At 31.1% G+C, this 22033-nt stretch overlaps 1 protein-coding gene across 7 annotated transcripts; it reads left to right on the top strand.

Annotated features, from left to right (window-relative positions):
* Window positions 1-4218: 4218 nt before the first annotated feature.
* LOC143913345 (serine protease inhibitor 42Dd-like) lies at window positions 4219-15578 on the top strand. 7 transcript variants are annotated; one of them, XM_077433069.1, is made up of 7 exons: window positions 4219-4356; window positions 10877-11616; window positions 11715-11894; window positions 11971-12184; window positions 13414-13628; window positions 14891-15076; window positions 15162-15578. In XM_077433069.1, the coding sequence occupies exons 2-7, from the start codon at window positions 10882-10884 to the stop codon at window positions 15441-15443; spliced, it is 1812 nt and encodes a 603-aa protein (XP_077289195.1). In that variant the 5' UTR covers window positions 4219-4356; window positions 10877-10881; the 3' UTR covers window positions 15444-15578. The 7 variants fall into 7 exon arrangements, with proteins under 7 accessions (XP_077289195.1, XP_077289198.1, XP_077289197.1 ...); XM_077433072.1 differs by having other exon boundaries at window positions 4255-4356; window positions 10882-11616; XM_077433071.1 differs by having other exon boundaries at window positions 4302-4508.
* Window positions 15579-22033: the final 6455 nt, after the last annotated feature.

The raw sequence follows: 22033 nt of genomic DNA, 5'->3' as shown, positions 1-22033 counted from the left end.
AAATATAAATAAAATGAACGTGTTGGTATTATTCCCAATTCCTATATATATTCTCAGTCAAAACGCCCGGTAAAAAACCGCCCCGACGTAACCGCCCGAACATAACCGCGCCAGCAAATGAGAATATATGAAAGAATTTAGAATATATGAAAATTCATATTAATACAATTAAACAAACTAATATAAATTAATTTTATATTAAAGTATCATCATGTGTTCAGTCAAAAGCGCCCCGACATAACCACGAGGTGTCAAAGCCCTGGGAGACAAATAAACGCGACGACAAAACCGCGCCAGCAAAAAACGCTCGGCGACAAAACCGCACCAAAATATATGAAGAAATTACTTCTAAATTACAATCTTCTTGATATTTAAGGTTTATAATATTTATGGTGATACTAAGAAATAAAAATACTTTAATCAAAATCCGACAGCTGAAAACAGAACTGCTTCTTTTGTGAGTTTTCCTAAGCGTTCAAACTTGTATCGAAAATGTTCTCTTAGCCGGTATGTGTACGTTGATGTTAAATTTTGTTTTTTATGCTTCTTACATTCCTCAAATACAAACATACATATATAGATTGAGTTGTCAAGAACAAAAATTGAAATTAAATACTTAAAAACATGCATTTTTATAACCCAATCGAATAAATATTTTATTTTTTAATGTTCAATAATTTAAAATATTATATAAAGTGATGTATTATACATATTTGCATTACCCCTGCCAAGTCGTCGCAATTACAGTGCAAAGTTTTTCTTAAATGGTTTAAGTGATGTACATACATGAAAAGAAATGTACCAGAAAATACTAATTTAAATTGAGTATGCTTTGCGTCTTCAACCATTAAATAATAATAAAAATGACCAGCAATATCACTCTATAAATTACCAAACATATCAAATTTATCATTTGACCTTCGTTCACAATCATTTTTTTACTCAAACTATTATATTATATATATATATGTATGTATGTACATACATACATACATATATATACTTGCATACATTTATTTTTTTCAAAATTATAAATTAATTAGTTTTGGGCCCATTGATTTCAACGGGTGGTTTCGGAAAGGATTTGATACACGAATTAAAATAAAGTTTTATGTTATATATGTATGTACATATATAAAGAAACAGGTTGTGTTCGATACGCTATCCTCTTTTTTTCAAATATCGTTTAAATATTATTAATTTAATATAAATAATAAATTAATTATATTTTATATAATTTAATAAAGCAAAAAGTTAAAATCCTTGCTTAATAAAATTATATGTATTTACTCTTATATGAAAACATTCGTGCAAATGGTTTTAGTCAAGAGGTTAACGTAAATATTTGGTCGTGTTATAGATGAAATCAATTTTAAACAAACTACGGCCATTGACCTTGAATAATAATATACATAGGTCGAAAATCCTGATTACATTATATGTGTCATTTATAACTAGTCACCGGACCCAAAAGGTGCCGCGTATTGTTCAAAGGTTGTAAATGCATTGTTAAAGGTTTGCCGAACCTTTTTTACAAAGGATTTACAACAATGGAACAATGGATAGCACTGTGACTATCCGGTGTCTATGTATAACAACTTGTCTGAGAGCGGCCGTGGTTCCCTTGTTAAAGCGTTGGGTCTAGAGCAAGACATTTGAAACCTGAGCTGGTGTATTTCAAAATTCATTTTATTTTTCTCATATCGTTAAAATATAATTAATTTGAATTAAATGTATATTTAATTGTTTAATATGAAAACAAAAAAAAATGGTTCAAAACCTCGCTAAATATAATTATTATAACTACGCATTTTTATATGGCGAGAACGAAACATTTCAATTAATGTTAAAAAAAAAATGCCATTTAAATATTCTGAACTCAGGTATACCTATAAGAGGATATTTATGTTCGTGTGAGAGTTCGCTGGTTTGACTGCGAATGAGAATTTATACAAAGTTTAGGCTTTTTATCGATTCATCATTATGAACACACACACACAGATTACCGTCTTTATATATGTATATAATAAATAAAATTAATGTGACTATCGGTAAACTTCAGACACTATTTCCAAAATTACTACGTAATAAAAAACCAACTGAGATACCCGCTGTTCTTGAAAATATTCATTATTCACTAATTTTTAATGCATCGCTCGTTCTTGCTGAGCGAATTGTCTTTTATCAGTGTTTACAGGGTGGTTAATAAAGCAGGGAATTCTCACGATCGTTATAATTATATTCAAGTCTCTTTGGGTTGTAATTCGATTTGAAACATTTCAAGATACCCAACTAACCTTCGTATATCCATTTCTAATTTAAAAATTAATGCCACCGAGTCCCCAAGGAATTAACTTCAATTTTACCAATTATTAAAATATATCTAGGCACATAAATTTTGTAATCTATGTAAAGTAACAAAAATCGAGCTGAGTGAGTATTTAATTGATATTATGTTATTGTGTTGGTACTTACTGAGACACCTATCAATAGTAGTGTCATACCATTTTTGTAACAACGGGCTTCCAACAAAAATCAAATATAATACATATGTAGTACATATGTATGTATGTACATATTACAAAACTCATTTTTTTAACTTTGCAATTAATTATAAATCTAGTAGGTAATAAATTATTATAGTAAAAATCTATAATTTCAACATAATTCTTTATTAACTATTTTTTAATAATATTGATATAATGTATAAACGCTCGAAAATATAAAATTATATTCATATATATACATATATGCACGTATGTATGTAACTGGCCATTATGCTATTATAATATCTATTTTTAAAAATTTGCCTATCAAGAATTAATATTCTTGATAGGCATATTTAAAAAAAATGAAGCATGATGTTTAGAAATTTGTCATTAATTTACTCATGTCATTAGAGCTGTATATGTATGTATGGTCATATGTAAGTATTACATATAAAAATATCTGTATTTGGTCAGTAACTTCATTTGATTTTTTCAGTAAATAAATGATTAATTAGTTACATTATTGGTCATTAAGTGCTTGACTGTTGTCTGTTTGTCGAAAATACTAAAAACATAAGCGATTTACTGACGGTTCATTTTTATCACATTTATATGTTTTCGTAACCGATACTGACTATTAATTGAAATAAGCTGACCATTTAAATTATTGCCATATAAAAATAGACTCAGGATTAGTTATTTCGGTTGTAATAAATGAAGATGTTACTATAAAAATTTGAATTTGCATCTTTTTTTTACAAGTATTCCATTACCGGTAATTATTACATACCTCTTTTATACTTCACTTACGATTACAATTGAGAAAAAAGTTTGCCTTTTATCCGATCGTTTTCATACTTTGCCATATTGCTCATTTCGGTCATCAATATATGTAAGTAAATCTATTGATATTTTTTCGCCATTACGATGGAGAAAAAATATCGTTTTAAGGCGGTTTCAGACTAGCGTTTTATACGCGCGTATAATCTCGTTTTTTGTAGTGCATGTAGGCGCGTATAGGCGCTTCGTTTTCCATACGCGCAACTCGTACGAGCGTAGACGCTCGTACGAGTTGCTCGTACGTATAAGCTCGTATTATCCATGCTGAAACCGCCCTTAAACGCGTTTGAAATTTGAATTTCTGAAAAATGCGCTACGTTTATCCAGTTTTTAGTTTTAAACATAGATGGCGGTAGTAAAATAAAATTATTGGTATTTTTATTCAAAATAATAATTTTATATACAAATTATTCAAAAACGCATTGCATTGAAAAATGAATGTTTACAAAGACATTTGACAACAGGTTTCCGGAAATTTTAAATTTTCGACAAAGGGTTTCCGGAAGCCCTTTGTAAACTCGCTGCATGACGCAGCAATGTCTATCATTGCACTAAAAAGTATTAAAATGAATGCGCAACTCTTTAAATGACCTGATTTTTAATATAAATCCAAAAATTAATTGTTCCAAGTACATACATATATATTTATCAAATTTACAAGAAATATTTTAAAATTTCCTTTACAAAACATGTTGCAAACCTTTTTACTGGTGGCGGCCTCTTTTCATAATTGCCAAGTGACCAATTCCAATACATTTGAAAAATACATTTTTAAGGTATTTAAAATGTTATACTATGTATATTCAAATTTCTAAGCATGAATTTTGATGCAAATTTTACTAGTCGATTTTTTTAGAATTATTAATTCACTTGGCAACCCCTTGCGACCGCATTTGGAGTCGTGACCCATAGGTTGGGAGCCCGTGCTTTATAATATTATTTCGTTGTCACCCAGTAGTTAAACGAATCGTCTCAGAGGAGTAGTGGCAGGCCTTGGTCTTGCAGCGTGCCGCTGACCATCGTTGAGGTGAGTTTTGTCCTCAGTACTAAACCAACATCGGATACGAAACATTCATAACAAACACTCATAGACGACAATCAAAAGTGCAACAAAATTGCCGAGTGTAATTTCGGCGTCATCATCATCATCATCAATTTCGTACAAGTGCAATCGTCACGGTTGGTAACCTTTTAACCTCGGCAATCGCAACAACAACAAGTGTTATCGTCGGACTCGACGACAAACCGGTTCGTCCTCGCTTTAGACCATCACCACCATTTTGTTAAATCTGTAATATTTATGTCAACATTTGCAGAAAACTTATAGATTTTTTCCGCTAATGTTTTCTTTAGTGATGTTCAAACATTCACTTGTACGTCGTGTCATATAGTTTGCTAGTATGCATGTCGAAAATGGGATGTAATGATCACACATACATATATACATTTGAAAACTTATCTTCAAAGGATTCAAGCTAAGCTGCTATGAGATAGTGTACCAAATTCGGTAGTCCTAAATTGCAAACTGTGTAGTGTTTTTACAAGTTAGTAACATGATATTATATATAGAAACTAATTTATCTCCAAATAATATTGATAATTTTTTGTAATACAAGAAATACTTTTAAAAGATACATGTAATCAGTGGCGGACTGGCCATACAAGCGAACATGCCCGATGGCATGTGGGCCCCACTATCTGTTAGAAAATATGGGCCCTCAGTAAAATTAAATAACTTTTCAACTATTTCACGTGTGTAAAAATTTATAGGATATTGCACTTTGGGACCTAAAGTTTAGGTATTTCAACAAAACAAATTTCGTACGATATACACAAACAACTAATACATGCTTTTACAGCCCAAGGATCGGTTAACTTTTTATTAGGCTCGAAATGTAAGTTTCAACATTTGCGTGGGGCCTTTTGCCGGGCCCATTTCCAACCTCAAGATTATATATATACCAATACCTATGTAACAACTACCTACTGAAATAAAAATGGGAATAAACAAATTTCCGTCAATAATATAAACTGAATTGCTTAAAACAATTTTGATAGGACGATTCATCATCAACCAGCGATTAGAAATTTAATTCATACTTTCAAAATAACATTTGATTATACTTCGACGATATAGTAAGATTTAAATACACAATTTTAAACAGTTTCCGAATATAAAATCTATTCCTAATCTAGACACATCCATGTATATAGAAATATAGGATAGGGGCCCCCTCCCCAAAATCCCGATTTTCGATTAACATTAATTGAAAATATTATGCATTGTTTTCAGGGACGTAATTTGGGGGGGGGGCTTAGGGGGGTAATCGCCCCCCTAAATTAAGGAATAGTGTGAATTTATAAAATATTATAAATTTAATGATTAATGAGATACTACGGATCTATGAATGCTACGTTTATTTCTTATGTATGTTACTTTTGGGCTATGTGCTTTGAAAAAAAAAAAGATTTTATTATTTCGAAGCAAGTATATTTTGGTTTTTAAGTGGTATGCCTTGGGTAAAATTCTTAGAAATTGTTCATCCTATGGAGCGAATCGTTAGAAAGGTCCTCTTTACTTTATTTTGTCTCAAAAACACATGTGTAACGTTAATTTTTCCAAAAGTTAGTATATTATTTGTTATCAAGAAAGGTTTTAAATTAATATGTTACTGAATCGGTTCAATCACAAATGATTTTATTTCTCGTATTTTTATTTTATTTGCAGACGTCCATTCTCTCACAAAACAATGAATGAGATGGATTTAAACTTCATGTGTAATGAATTCGGTCCAAAAAACGTTTTAGTTATTCAATAAAATTGCTCTCTGACCAAAACCTTATCAAATTTAGTACATAAAGAATACAAATATAAATTTTCAGCTTGATACGTTCAGGGGTGTGGTAGAAAACATTTTTTAATTTTTTAAGAGGAAAAAATCCCAATTTTGGTTAATTAAATTTAATGATTTTTTTTATTATATTTTCATCACATTGATACAACGAATTATACATGAAATCATGAAGAGCACACATATTTAAAGGCTCGATTAAAATAGTGGAAGAAAACTGCCAACAGGAGTAAACTGTCACTTTCGGTTAACGGGTGTTCACGAAATTTTATATATAATTTGGCATTAGATTTATAATTCTATATATGTAATGTCAGTTCAATACGCCGAAAAGTTTCCGAGAAAAACATAAAAATATCTCAATCTTATAGGGTACAAGGACTAAAAGTTGAGATAAAAATAATTTTATATATACATATACATATATAAAATAATAAAAAGACACACAGAGCCACACACATTTTTCTATATTATGTAAACGTAATCAGTAATCGATTCTGAGTTTGAATTATCCCATGATCACAAAACTTTATTTATTGTTATTACGTACATATGTATGTACATACATAAGTAGATAAAGTGAAAAGACAGTCGGTAGAAATTAAGTTAATTGATAATTTTTTAGTGACAGTTTGATGGTCGATTTTTGTTGACCATATGAAGATTTTTGGAAAAAAATTTTCGCCTGCGGCGCTTTTTTAAATTTTTACATCATTTTTTTTTATAATTATTTTTGAAAAATTAAGCTTATTTTTTGCCTATTTTATAACTCAATAAAGTTTATGCAAAGAATACTTTCCATTTTTATTCCGATATAAAAAAGGAATTTTTGAAAAAAAATTGAATATGATCAATCTTTGCCTGCCCCCCCCAAGAAAAAGCTGAAATGACGTCCCTGATTGTTTTCTACCGAAAGTAAAAGCCGCTTTTATGCCGCATTCTTTTATGATGAATTCTATTTACCTAGGACAAGGGTTATAACGAAATATACAATGTAATTTATGGATCTATTTTGCTTTTACCATTTTTCTTGTACCTAAATTTATGTATTCCCATTTTTGAAAAAAAAAAAAAAAAAAAAAAAAAAAAAAAAAAAAAAAATTCCCTTGATTTTTAGCGTGATGGAAAGAAGAAAATTTTGTTATATGGGGGGGGGGGGGACAAATTTTTTTAACCCTGGGTGGGCCCCCTTTGACTCCTGGCATGTACTAATTTCAGTCCCAGTCCGCCACTGCATGTAATATCATATGTAGAAAGTATTCTCATTGCTAATGATAAGATTATAGGTATGTCGTCGTTGCTAAAACCAAGTCCAACCTCGCTTCGTAAATTTTTTGTGGTCCATCCTAAGCGTGATGAACTTTCCGCGTCGACTAACAAGGATATAAAAACTTATTTGTGTAATTTGTCACAATGCGTACTTTCTAAATTTCTTTTATTAATAGTTGATTATTAAAGCAATACGACTTCCAATTTCACACTTTCGCGCCGTCGCTGAACGTGAAATATAAGGCTTTATCAATGGGTTTGAAGGTCTTCTGATAAGGCTGTCTATCAAACGGGAAATTCCCAGGTGAAAATCTCATCCTTCTCCTTTGTGACATTTCCATTTTGGACGATCGAAAGTCTTGGCATATCTAAGATACATAAATTTCTATACTTATATGCATTATACGTATGAACATGTATGTTATGTATCCGTGAGAAATAAAATGTCCTCTCTGTCTGTTTGTTTGGTCAAGAAGAGAATTTTGTACTTAACGAAAAACTCATTTTTTTCAATTTCTTGACTAGGCCACTTTCATAATCATGGGCACATACAATGTGTGTATATGTCACGGTGAAAATATATTTTCACTGACGATTCAGTGAAATCATAACCAGTTACATTTTTAGGGTTGGTTTTATTCATTTAAGATTATATTGTTAGGGTTGGTATTATTTAAGGGTTAGGATAGGTTAGGTTAAGTAAGTTAAGGTTAGGTTGTTAAGGTTACATTTATAGAGTTAAACGTTGTAAATTCATTGTTTGATACACTTTCACTGCTTGAATTGGTGAAAATATATTTTTACTTGAAATATGCTTTCACTGTAACATATATATCGGTGCCCCTCAATTTATTTTTAATACTTCAGAATACAATTTTATTATATAATACATACATATATCATGTATGTATGTATGTACATATCTATTCAATTCAGTATTAAAAATGAATTTAGTTATTTCACAAATGTAGGACATTAAATTGGACCTCGCTTTTACAAAAAAAAATTGCTTTTCCAATAATTAAATACAAGCCACTTGGTAAATCTTATCTTTTCACTTGGTAAATCTTACGATCTTTCTATCTTTTCCTTTAGAAGATGTTAAAAAAGCAAATAAAATTTTCGGACGTTTACGCAACTTTTTAATACAGCATAAATTTATCAGATAAATAAACTCTAATAGGAAAACTAATAGGTAAATAATAATAGTAATATAAACTCTAATAGGTAAATTGTAATAGGAAACGATCGACTTGAAGTCACAAATATCTGAGTCTGACCAGCAGCATTAAAGATTATACTCGATTATACTAGAATAAATTCTTTTCAATCGAGGTCAGCTCACGGGATCGAACCTGGTGACCTCTTGGTGCTTAGCTTAATCGCAACCACCGAGCCATGCTGCTGGCTACATATTTTGCTTTATCGGTATCAGGCTATTAGTTTATTTTAAAAAATTCAACGTTCACATCATCAACGTACCTGCATGATCGGGTGATTTTTTAAACTGCAAGTTGGAGTTCAAGTCATCTATAAATATTTTTCGTCTTTCACAGTATCAACAGTTCATCGACATCCATATTTATCCATACATTAATATTTTGCACAACTTCGATGAATTCTTTATGGGAAATAACTGAAACTAGATGTTAATGATAACAATTTGTACATCACGAATCGATTATTACAGTTTACGAAAATCCTTTCAAACAAAAATTTACGAGCATTCCAGTAAATCAAAATGGTTTAGAATTTCGACATCAATTTTTCAATTTGTTTATGTGCATATTGATCCTTATAGCATACATATGTAAATTATTCTACGTATAGACTTCGAGCATTTGTATGATTTACTATTTATTTAACACAAAATGTCACATTAACATTACTGTATATAAGCACAAACATGATATGACGCACACGGGAAAACCTCAATGTTGAATTTGATTTTTGAAAAGTTTTTCCTGTTTTAAAGTACACATGTCGCTTGACTGGTTTGTATGTATAGGTACATACATACATACATATGTTGATACATACTTACATAAATACATGTGTACATACATATGCATATTCGAAATAATTGAATTAATTCAATGAATCCAAATACTTTTTATTAGCAGTTGGTATTTATTTGGTTTCAGCAGAAGTGTTTGATTTGATGAAGGTTTTATAAATTTATAACCAAAAACATTACAAAAAAATTGGTACAAATTCTTCAATTTGCAGATTCTGGTTCAGTTGACATGCAGTCAAATTACACGGATTGAAATAAATAAACGTAGTTATGACTAATAGAACCAAAACAAATGGTAAATATTTTGACGAATGCAACATTATGAATCTGTTATGTATGTATGTACATTAAACCGGAGCGAAAAACGCAAATTTTGGATTTCATCGTTGAACCTAGTGGAAAACTTTCGTCGTATCAAGGGAACTAAAAATTAAAAAAAAATCACCGATTTTAAAAAATGCCCTGTACCATCAAACGATCGATTTACTGCGACAAAAATTTGGAGAGAGTAGGTTTTTTTCAAATATCTCGTAATGGGTGGTTTGTATTAGGTAAGTGTGATTTTGAAGTGTCATGTGTCAAATAAATCATTTTTTCATGTTCCGTGACTATTTTGAAAATAAAAGTAGTTGAGAGCTTCTTTAAGTATAAAATTTTAATCTGAACACATAAAATTCTGAAAAACATTAAGAGTTTCATGAAATAAATGTAAGGAGTCCAAAATTTCAGGTTTTGACGTAAAACCTGAAATTTTGTTTTTATTTTATTTTTTATATTCAAGTTAAATGTATATACCCAAGAAAGCTTTTAACAACATAAATTTTCAAAACAATCACATGAAAAAAATGATGATTGTTTGAAAATAACGCTTCCAACATACATACAAACATCCACAGCGAGTGCGGCGCGCTTTGTATGGGGATTTTCTAGCGAAACGGCGACTTTGAATTCTGTTTAATCAGTGAAAACTTATCAAAATCATCCCAAATAAACTTTTATAAGGGAGTATTGATTGTATATTTTGTTTAAAAATAGTGAAAAATTAAAAATATTATAACTCTAATAAGATATATATATATGAAAAAAAAGTTTTTTATTTAACGTTCCCATGATACGAATATCCAAGTTGTAAATACAATTTTTTTGGGGGTGTTGCAGCGCCGCAGCTCATATTCACGAGCCGCCACTGCATATATTTTAACTTAAATATACATACATATGTATATTGTATATAAGTATAAATTTTTATTTAAATAAAAATTTGTAATTTATATATTACAAAAAACACGTTTTTTTTTTATAATTAATTATTCATACCATTAGAAAAAACTATGTACATATATGTATGTATGTGAAGTAATACGTATTACAACATACTCACTACATTGGCTGTTTTTTTTTTGTTCCAGACAAGATGGCGAATAATAAACTGTGGTCGACGATACAATCGCTATGGATATTTTTATTTTTAATGACGACTGTTAATTCCCAGGGTAATTATGGTTATCGTAATAACAACTATGACCAAAATCAAGACAATACCGACTACAAACCGTCTCCACATCGTAACACGTTTAAAACTCAAGAAGAGAGAATCACTTTCACTGGGGAAGATGATAATCGACAAGCGGTCTATGATCAACAATACGGCAGTAATAAAACGCAACCAAATCATTTTCAAACTCAAAAGCGACCGACTCAATTTTCAAGCCAACCCCAATCAGGTGGCTTTGAAAACCAACCATTTGGACACCAAATCCAACCGGTTTCTAGCCAATATCCATCGAACCAATACAGTGGCCAGGCCCAACCTGTTGGATATGAAAACCCACCCCAATCAGGAAGTCAATCACAGCAAGGCTCATTCGGTCAACCTCAGACGAATCCATTAAGCGGGCAAACATTCGATTACCAAAATCGTCCTCAATCGATTGGTTTTGGAAACCCATCATCTTCAATTCCATTCGGAAGTCAACAGACAGTTCCATTTGGATCTCAACCTCAACCGTCTCCATCATTTGGAAGTCAACCCCAGCCTTCGTATCAAGGCCAATCCCAATCTGGATCTGAAACTTTGCTATTTTCAGGATCACCGAAAGATTTGCCAACGAAGGAAGCCATCACCCAATTTTCACTCAACATGTTTAAGGTACATACATATATATAATATTATATATACTTAAAATAGTAAAATTCGTCAATATTAGATTTGCCAATGTTTTAAAATGTATTTAAATTTATTTTTAGAAAGTATTGAAAAGTAGTCCTCAGGCTAATGTAGTATTATCCCCAATTTCGGTTAGCACTTTGTTGTCGTTGGTTCAACAAGCAAGTGAAGGTAACACACTTACAGAATTCGATGTAGTTTTAGGGCAATCTAAAACGTCTTCAAAGAAATCCTACAGATCAATCATGGACAGCATAGCGGTAAGAATCATTTCAAAGACTTTTTAATTTTAAATTGACAATATTAATAAATTAAAAAATTGTCTCAATTTTACAGACCCAGAATGGAAGAAATAGCATATCACTAGCCAATGGGATGTTCATAAACAGCGGATTCAAATTAGATCGTACGCTTAGGGATACAGCTAAAAACTTCTTCTCTGCCGATATTGAACAAATTGATTTTAAAAATACCCAAAGAGCAGCTGAAGCAATTAACAGATGGGTCGAGAAACAAACCCAAGGAGTAATACAAAATTTAGTATCCCCAGGTACATATGATTTGTGTGTTGTTTTAATTTGATTGGATTTGAACAAAAATTTGGATTTGATTGGATTTGTTGAAGCGCGTGGAATCAATGGTCGACTTGGGTATCACTTTTGATTCTTCCTCAATTCACCTTTCACAACCACATCAAGACAATCGCTGACGTTTCCTTTCGTCGACTTGGATTTGTCTTGAGATATGCTAGATTATTCTCCAACCCCTTGTCTTCTCGCTTGCTTTTCAACTCGCTTGTTAGAAGTAAGCTAGAGTATAATGCAATTGTGTGGAATCCGCATGAAGCAAACTACTCTCTTATAATAGAAAAAGTGCAAAAAGCATTTCTTCGTTTTCTTTATAAGAAAGAGTATGGGTACTACCCATATCTCTATCCTACTCCTTTCCTTTTGGGCATGCTTGGGTATAATTCCCTTAAATTCCGGAGAAACTTCTCGTTAATTCGTTTCGTTCTCCAGCTATTGCGTGGTAATACGTCATGCCCGTTGTTGCTGGAACAGTTGGGACTTTATGTCCCTAATAATTATGTGCGTGGTAGACATCATCATTTGATGGTTGTACCTGCTGCTCGCACAGTTCTTTTTCGAATGGCTCCTATTCCAAGAGCTATTCGACTTCTCAATGAAATCGTTGCTGCTGTCCCTGAATGTGATATTTTCCACCTTGGGGAGCGTAGATTATCGGATATTATCTTAACATATTTATCTGGTAACCTGCGCTCATCATTACTTTCTTAATTTGAATGTGATGAATGAGTGGAATCTTAATCTACTCTCTTCCATTTGGGCCTCGTTGTGATTTTATTTTTTATTCATATTTTGTTTTATTTTATTTTACTTTTTCTTTCTCCTTTGTATATTTTTATATACTATTTTAATTTTGTTCAGTGTAAACAAAGAATGGGATTTATGGATTTTATTTTTAATTTTTACACTTTTGTTATTTTTTTTTCTCTCTGAATGATGTATTATTTTCCTTTTGTTACTTTTTATTTTATTATTTTATTTTACCATGTTTTCTGCTTTTGCTTTTTTCCTTTATTTACAGTTTACTTGTTTTTATATCATGTTTTTATATCTTTTTCAAATGTAGGCCATTGTGGCGCATTAGGTTCTTCCTGTAATGCCACAATGGTCCAAAACTATTAAATAAATAAATAAAATATTAAATCAAACACTTGGGTATTATTTTTTAATAATGGTGATCGTTTTTATTTAGAAAGTATACGCAGGGACAGCGATTGCATGTTGACAAATGCTTTCTACTTCAAAGGCACATGGAAAATAAAATTCGATCCGAAACGTACTAAGTCGATGGAATTCCACACCGATCCTCAAAATGCAGTAGACGTTCAGTATATGCTACATAATGAAAAATATCTAGTCAATGAAGATGATGCTATGGGTGCTAAGTGGTTAATTATGCCATTCGATGTGAGTATTACACCATTTTCTTTATTTCGTATTCATATGTATTATGTACATGACATTTTCATCACAGAAATTCGTTTAAATTTTAGAATTTCATAATATTGTTTTTTAATTTGAAAATTCCTAAAGGAGCAAGCAAACTAACATAAATTTGATATGGTAAGTTGCTGAATAAAGTATGATATTCAAATTGGTGTCTAGTCAAAAGCGCCCCGACATGTCAAAACAGCGCGACAACAAAACCGCCCCAGCAAAAAGCGCTCGGCAACATAACCGCGCCAGAATATATGATAAATTTAAAATATCAATTTCAATTTCACCCCTAATTCCACTGATTCCGAGCCCTGGGTAAAAATAATTTTGGGTTCTTTGGCTAACTTAAAAAAGATCTTATAGATACATTTTTAGTATGCGAAAAATCTATCAGAACTATTAGAAAAACACTTATATTTTGGTTGTATTTTAAAAAATATTTGAACAAGAAAGTGATATAACCAGGTACGATTAAACATGGGCCCAAATAATACGTGAATCGAAAAATAATAAATATTTAGCATTAAATAAATACATATATTGTTATGTAGAATAATATAAAATATCAATATCCGTCAGTTGGATGTCCCGATACGGAGCCCCTTGATTAGTCCGGGCCCTGAAACTTTACCCACCCCTCTCTTGTTGGCCCTGTAAATACATACATATTTTTGTACAAGGTGGCCCGACGCGTTGTTAAACATTAAACGTGGTAAATCCCACATTAATAATAGACTATGCTTCAGTTCAGTTCAAAATTTGATGTTTTAATTTATTCATACACGGTTTTGTTTGCTGGGGTGGCTTCGTCTGCGCGCTGTTTTGTCACCGCGCGGTTTTGTCTCCCGCGGCTTTGATGCCTCGCGATTATGTCAGGGTGGTTACATCAGGGTGCATTTTGTCTCTCGCGCTAAAGTCGGGGTACCATTTAATACAACGTGTAAAATTTCTTTACAAATAGAATTTAGCTGCTATTTAAGCCATACTAGTATAAACTCGATCCTTTTAACTTTTTATTGAATTTTTGCCTTGAACTTCATTTTATTTTAAAAAACTGTAGGTAGTATATATTATATTGCTATTAGATTATTTTTATATAATACTATTGTAGAAAAGTCAACTAATTCCCCAACGATACGAATCGACCTTTTTCAACGAAAGTTCACATATCAATTTCACCGTAAAATATGTGACTTTGTCCCCTAATATTCATCGACAATTTTACTCAACAGGGCAATAAATATTCGATGGTTTTCGTACTACCTCAAAAATCCCACGGTCTCGACGCAATGATAGATCGTTTGAGCACTGCAGACATGTTGAAAATGATGACAGTTGGCTCAAAATACAAAGTAGCAATGAGTATACCCAAATTCAACTTCACCTACGATACTTCACTGGTCAACGTATTGTTTGAAGTAAGTTTCAGTGAATTGTCTGATGTATTTATATAATATGTTAATGCATAAAGATTCATTTGTCGTTTTTTTTTACCATTTTTAGATGGGTATTCGAGAAGTGTTCACGCCTAATTCGGCAGCAACCTTATTCTCAACGAACAGACGAGCGGTGACAATCAGTTCGGTAATTCAAAAAGCATCCATATCCATAGATGAGAATGGTTCTGTGGCTGCTGCTGGAACCAACATTGGCGTAAATACTCTATCGTTACCGCCTCCAAATGAGTTGTTCATATTTAGGGCGATAGAACCATTCTTGACCATTCTGGTCGATAATGAAAACCAAATACCACTCGTCATCACAAAAGTGTATCACCCACAATAATAATTGTTGACGAGTGATTTTAATGCACCTTAATTAGTGCACCACATAATTGTTTTGAAAATTATAGTAACAATGAATGTATTGAAATTATTGTATTAAATATTATTTGAATAAAATGCTTTTTCCTATCATAAATTGTATAAGCTTATAACGAAAAATGAAAATTCGCAATTGAAAATGGCAGAAGATATCGTCAAAAATTCGCAAATAGTTTAAAAAAGTTTTCCGAATGATTTTCTTATCGATGGCAGAATTAAACGACTTTAACAAAGCGAACTTTTAAATATGAATTCAAACGGATATTAAATAGTAAAAATATGTATTTTTAACATAAAAAGATCAAAATAATATATACAAGTAATAATATTTAAGTGTCACTTGTGATTTCTTTTACATTAATAAAAATAGCATAAAAAAATTCAGTCGACAAGTATCAAAATGAAAAATGGTCTGATATTTTCATGGTACGAATTTCAGCAACGAACAATAGATGCGGAAAAACACAAGGATTTGAACCCTCGTAATGAATGATAAGGTTTGTGTTATATAATATATAATATTAAATATCGTAAATTCTGCAAATTTTTTAAAAATACTTCCACATCTGGTGGTGGATCATTTTTTCGAAGTATTCGAGTATTCGAAAATTATTTCAATATAAATAGTTCATCGGAAGAGACAATGCTGAATTCAGCACAGGTCAAGCCTCAAATTCACCGCATAAACAAAAGGCTAAACGGGCACAGCAACGCAATCAAACCGGAAGTAGTCGTTTTTGCTCCATTAAATCTGTGTTTCAGCGTCATAAATCAAATTGAGTATTTTGTCGACATTCACACAATACGCCTGACCACAAGTTTAAGGTTCGCTAAACGGGGTTAAACGTTCAGCGAGACGATACCGAATTTCCCAAGGCCGAATTTTCCACAAATGTACGAATTTAGTACGGGATTACATCGTCGAAATGAAAATGTAAAAGGCTCGATGTTTGAATATTTCAGAGAAACAATTTTATTTATTATAATAAAATAACACAATTGACTTTATTTTTGTGTTCTATGAATGAACAAGGTCAGGCACGGAATGTTTCATAAACCATTCAAAATTCGTTGTCAATTATATTTTGCACATCAATGGGTTATTTGATTTATTCAATTTGATTAAACGAATGCTAAAAATAGCACGAAAAGTATGTAAGCTTTGGCTGTATTAAGTATGCTGGAAGGAAGTGAATGAAACATGTTGAAATAGCGAGAAATGTGAAAGAAGTATATTTATACAAACATTTGCATTTAGAGTGATTTATTTTGGTACATATAATGAGTATCCATCCAATAATATCGAATGAGAATTCAATTATATAAAACGAAGGCTATAAATACACCGATATAATAAAATATAAGTGTATATTAAATTTAAGATGTAAACATGATACTACATGAATATGGTTGTTTTATATTTTCAATGTGTATTTAATAGTTTTAAATATATAAATTTAAATATATGTATAATGAGTAGAGACACATATTTCGGGCATTTTGCAATAAATGCTCAATAGATGCTAAAATTCGGAATAGATGCTACTATATGCTAAATTCGTAAAATATGCGAATTGATGCTAAAATAACAAAAATTTATAAAATTAATAGACAATAGAAGGGTCTTCCCATCCCTTTGCCCATTTATTATGTGAAAAAAATGAGGGGATAAAACAGAGCTTGCAGTTTACCATAGACGGTGTTTTTCCTGTTGAAACAAAGCAACTGCTTTTGTCTACTACTGTAAACAAAAGAAGACAGTTGGAGCTGTGTATCCAAAAGGCTGCTCAAAAAAGCGTCTTAAAACTAGACTCGCACTCAAGACTAAATGAGACAAATCTATTCCTCCAAACATTGAGTAAACTATTCAATCCATCTGTGGCAGGTACAAAATCTAATATTAATGTTAAAAAAACAGTTTTGTTTTCTAGAAACCTGCCATTGTATAATGTATTAACAGAGGCTCAATATTTGGAAGGACGTCAGCACTTTTTTAGCCAATTAATAGATAATATAAAAAGTGAATTCACGCCGGATATACACATTGCTATTATTGATGGCAGCAAAAAATAAATACGAAGAGTTTGGTTGTGCAGCTCTAAAATCTATTTGGTGTCCCATCAATAGTGTGGATGCTGAAAGGTATTTTAGTAAATACAATATTATTCATACCGATCGTCATCCGAATCTCAAAAAAGAAATATGCTCCATGTTGAGTTTTAATAAATTTTAATTGGTATTATACTTTTATATTCATATTTTTTGTCTTTGTGTTTTTATATCCATGTTTTTTATATTCATTTGTTTTTCTTTGTAATTTTAATTACAAAACATTTTTGAATTTTTCTAATATTTTTTAATTGTTGTGTTGTCTTTGAATTGTATATATGTACATATGTATATAAATTTTATTAAAATTAATCGAAATTGTTTATTAAACTTAATTGTTTATAAAAAATCAAACTCTTCATAAAAATAGATGCTAAATAAACGCTAAAATTGAACATTTTTAATGCCCTAAAACGCTAAAATGCAAAATGAAAAAGCTAAAATTGACAAAAATAGATGCCCAAAATACGTGTCTCTAATAATGGGTAATACTCGAGCTTATCACTGTTATATATAATATGCATACACGTATGAATATGTAATATGCATGTATATACACGTATGAATATGAATATGTAATATACACGTAAGAATATGTGAAAACAATTATAATAACGAAAGTTAGCAATTTACAATTTTCAATTTAACGCCGATTGACTGATGGTTGAAATCAAAGGGCGGAAAAGCGTCCAATTGATTTTCCGAGCACGTCCTGGCAAATGGGGAAAATTTGCGGTCTATGCCGTCAGCAAAGGCTCACTTTACTAGTCACGATGATCAATGTCGATGAACGTAATCCAAATCGTCTAGACAACGAGTTTTGGGAAAATTTACGACCACCTTTCCGTCAAGAAGCAACTGATGGTATTTGCCGTCGAACATCCATCGTTGGTTTCGGGAGAGGTAGTTTTTCCCGCGATTAAGCGAAGATTTTCCGAAACGAGCCATTCAGTCGGTACGCGATCGCCCCGCAGGAAAGTCGTGCAGACACGCCGATAGCTTTCTAGGAGAGTTTTCCGCGCGAAGCTTTTCTTTTGCAAGAGACTTTCAAAGCGAAAACTTGCACTGAACTTTCAATAGAATTATGAAATGACTTTAGAGTAATATATTAATTATTGAAATTTGTAATATTTTTTATTTGATAGTAATTTAAGTTGAGTGTAAATTGGAAAGTGATATTAGAAGAATCCTCAAATCAACTTTACAAAATTTTTGGTGAGCATTTTATATTTATTTCATAATTAATAATATTTAAATTTTTATGAAAATTAAAAAAAAATTTGATGGAAAAAACCGTGGTAAAAGTATTTATATGATAACTTTCACGCTTTAATTTTATGTTTAAAATAATAAATTCGAATTAACTTGAAAGTAAATTTGTATCAGATTTTAGAAAGATTTTAGAAAGATTTAGAAAGACTTTAAATACGCACATAAAATTTATCCGTATTTGTTGAGTAACATATTACATTTGATTTGTGTTTTAAATTAATTATAAAGGAAATTGTACTCAATATATTTGAAACTATATTTCTATGAAAATCTATAAAAAATTCCTTATTATGGCAAAAATAGAACTCTTAAAAACTTCGTAGGACAATTCGATATAAATATGTGTGTATTAAAAAAAACCGAGTCACTTTTGTAAAATAAAATTCATTTCATAACATGTAATCGATATTTAAATAGCCACTAATAAATAATCGATATTCAAATAGTCAATACTTTTTTAATCGTTGAAAGAATATATCTAATATAGTCTATTAAAAAATAAATAGGCAAATAAAATAAAAGCAAATGTTTTTTCAAATAAAAAAAAACATGCAAGTAAAATTCTTCATAATATTTTAATGGATATTTTCTTAAAAATTGTGCAGTTAATTTTTTTTAACAAGAAATGTTTTTTAAAACAATACATATGGAAACAATACCATTTACCGCCATGTTGTGTATCATCGGCATTTTCCTAATTAAATGTGAATTTTTTTATAGCTATCATTTAAATTGAACTTCTGACTTAATTTAAAACTAACTACAATTAAATATTAAACGAGAAGAGGAGGCAATCAACATATGAAATTTTAAATAATGGTACTTTTACTCGCACTTTAGTAAATGGCACCGTTACATTCATTCAAAAATTGATTTTTCATTTTTATTTTTGGATTCCGCTTTATGTGAATTTTAAAGTTTATACTCTCAATCCATCTCTAATATTAATCACAAGTTGAAATTGTAATTGTTAAAGTTTACAATTTCTAACAATTACACTTTTGAATTCGCGTCTATAAATAATTTGGCAAGTTTAGATTAAATTTTCGCATACTCGGTCGCATTACCGTGTCGTACAATGAAATTAATTATAACTTTATCATGAATAATTACGACTCTTACAGTAGAAAAATGGCTCAACATTAAAAGCCCGAAACTTAAAACCTCTCTACCTGATATTTTCGGTACAAATGATGCAATAATACCTTTTAATATACTCGTATACGACGACGACAATAGAATACTTTATTTTTTCTTTGAAACCAGACTCATACTCGCACGCTTTTCCGGCCTTTTATGACTTGCCGGGGTAAGAAAAAAATGGAACGCTTCAAACGTAACGTTTAATAAGTCGACGGCATTCGTCTTCTCTGAATATATATTTCGGTGATTTTCGTATGAAAATTTCACCGATTTTTCACCATACGAAGAATTTTTTTGTTAAAGTCTTTATATGAGATGATACTCACCAACATGCGGGAGTATTGATCCCATTTGAAAATTTTAAAGTGTGGTAGATAATGGCACGTCGTCTTTGTGCGTACGTCGCCGTTCTAAAATCACGTCTTGTCCAAGTTTTGAGCTGAATTGGTTGCGAAGTTGGGTATGTCACCAGGTGTCGAAGATTACTTTGGAACAACGAGCCAAGTTACGCTCTTCACCTCGCCAAAGTGCTCGCCTTTTTGTCCTTCCCCTTCTCACCCTCGAGGCTCGATTGTAGAGAGTCCTGGAATCGCAGGAAGCGGAAGGGAATAAAAAAGTGTCATTAGTACTTCGGTAGGACGAAAGGGCGCTCAATTATCGTCCTCGTGCCGCTAGTTGGACAGCTTGTTTGCTTTTTTGCGTATCTGAAAGGGACCATTGTCCCTTTCATCTCGTTATCCACTCAATTATAATGCGACATTGAACAGTCAATATTTAAAGCGAAAATTTAAATACGTACCGAAATTTTATACCGTCGAAATTAATGAATAAAACTGATATATTATATACTCAAATAATGATTGTAATACAGTACCATTTATGTCTACACTCAAAATGTTATAAATGTACATAATCGAATTCTTCAATGTGTAATTAATAAAAGTAAGCAAACTTCGACTGAATGGCGGCATATGGTTCTTTTGTAAATACATATATATGTACATACATATCTATATTTAATGCAGTTGACCACAAATTTTAATATTGATTTTAAATTTTTTAGTGTGTTAATTTTACATTATAAGATTGAATAAAAAAATTGTTTCAAGTTTAATAAATTTCTATACACTCAAAGAAGAATGAAACGCTATATTTTCGGCATAACCAAGAAATATTGAAAACGTAATAATTGGGTGAGAAGTATGACTAAGATAGTTGATATATGTATGTAATCGCGAGAATAAAGATACTAAAATGGCAATGGGTGGGTCACATAGTTAGACTACCGGACGATAGTTGGACGAAAGAAGGGCTCAAATGGTACCCGAAAGAACGTAAAAAGGTGCAAAGAAGACCACAAGCGTGGTCTTTCTTGCACCACGTTTCTGGTATTTCTTTCTGGGCGAAAAATACCAAATCGAAAATTTTAATAGTGTATTTTTTCATTATTAAACATAAAATTTGTATGGGTGTTTTTAAAATATTTACAACCACAGCCTTTTTACACCGCTGCATAAGAAAGGGTGGGTTTATGCCTAATTTTTGGAAGGTTTTAAACGGAATTTATAGTATTATGTTGAAAGTATTCGAATGGAAAAAAATATTATTAAATAATTAATTTCAGTATTTTAAAGCAATAAAAAATCACAATCAATAGATAAAGCATCTGAATATAGATTCCAATGCTCACTTTTGGCACAGAAATACTAAATTTTGCGTTAAAGATTTGCAAAAGCCAAAACCTGTGAATATTGCTCACTTTTTAAGCGCTTCTATCTCATAGACGAGAAAAAGCCGCTAAAAATCATTATCATATTCGAATTAAGTGGGTCAAACTTAGTATATATTCATTAGCTTCCACTCTGGTAGATTTTTTTGTTGCTTAGTGTTATTAAAAAAACAAATAACATATTCAATTAGAATCTTTCATGAACGCAAATGCAAAATGTCGGATGCGTATGTTTAACATGTTGCTATGAATACTTCTTACAATTAACTCAACAATGTAAAATAGTAAATAAATGCTTA

The sequence above is a fragment of the Arctopsyche grandis genome, chromosome 6 (assembly GCF_051622035.1).
Source record: "Arctopsyche grandis isolate Sample6627 chromosome 6, ASM5162203v2, whole genome shotgun sequence".
In the NCBI taxonomy this organism is placed as follows: domain Eukaryota; kingdom Metazoa; phylum Arthropoda; class Insecta; order Trichoptera; family Hydropsychidae; genus Arctopsyche; species Arctopsyche grandis.
Note: the sequence above shows the minus strand (reverse complement) of the source record. Positions and strands in the feature narration are given on the sequence as shown.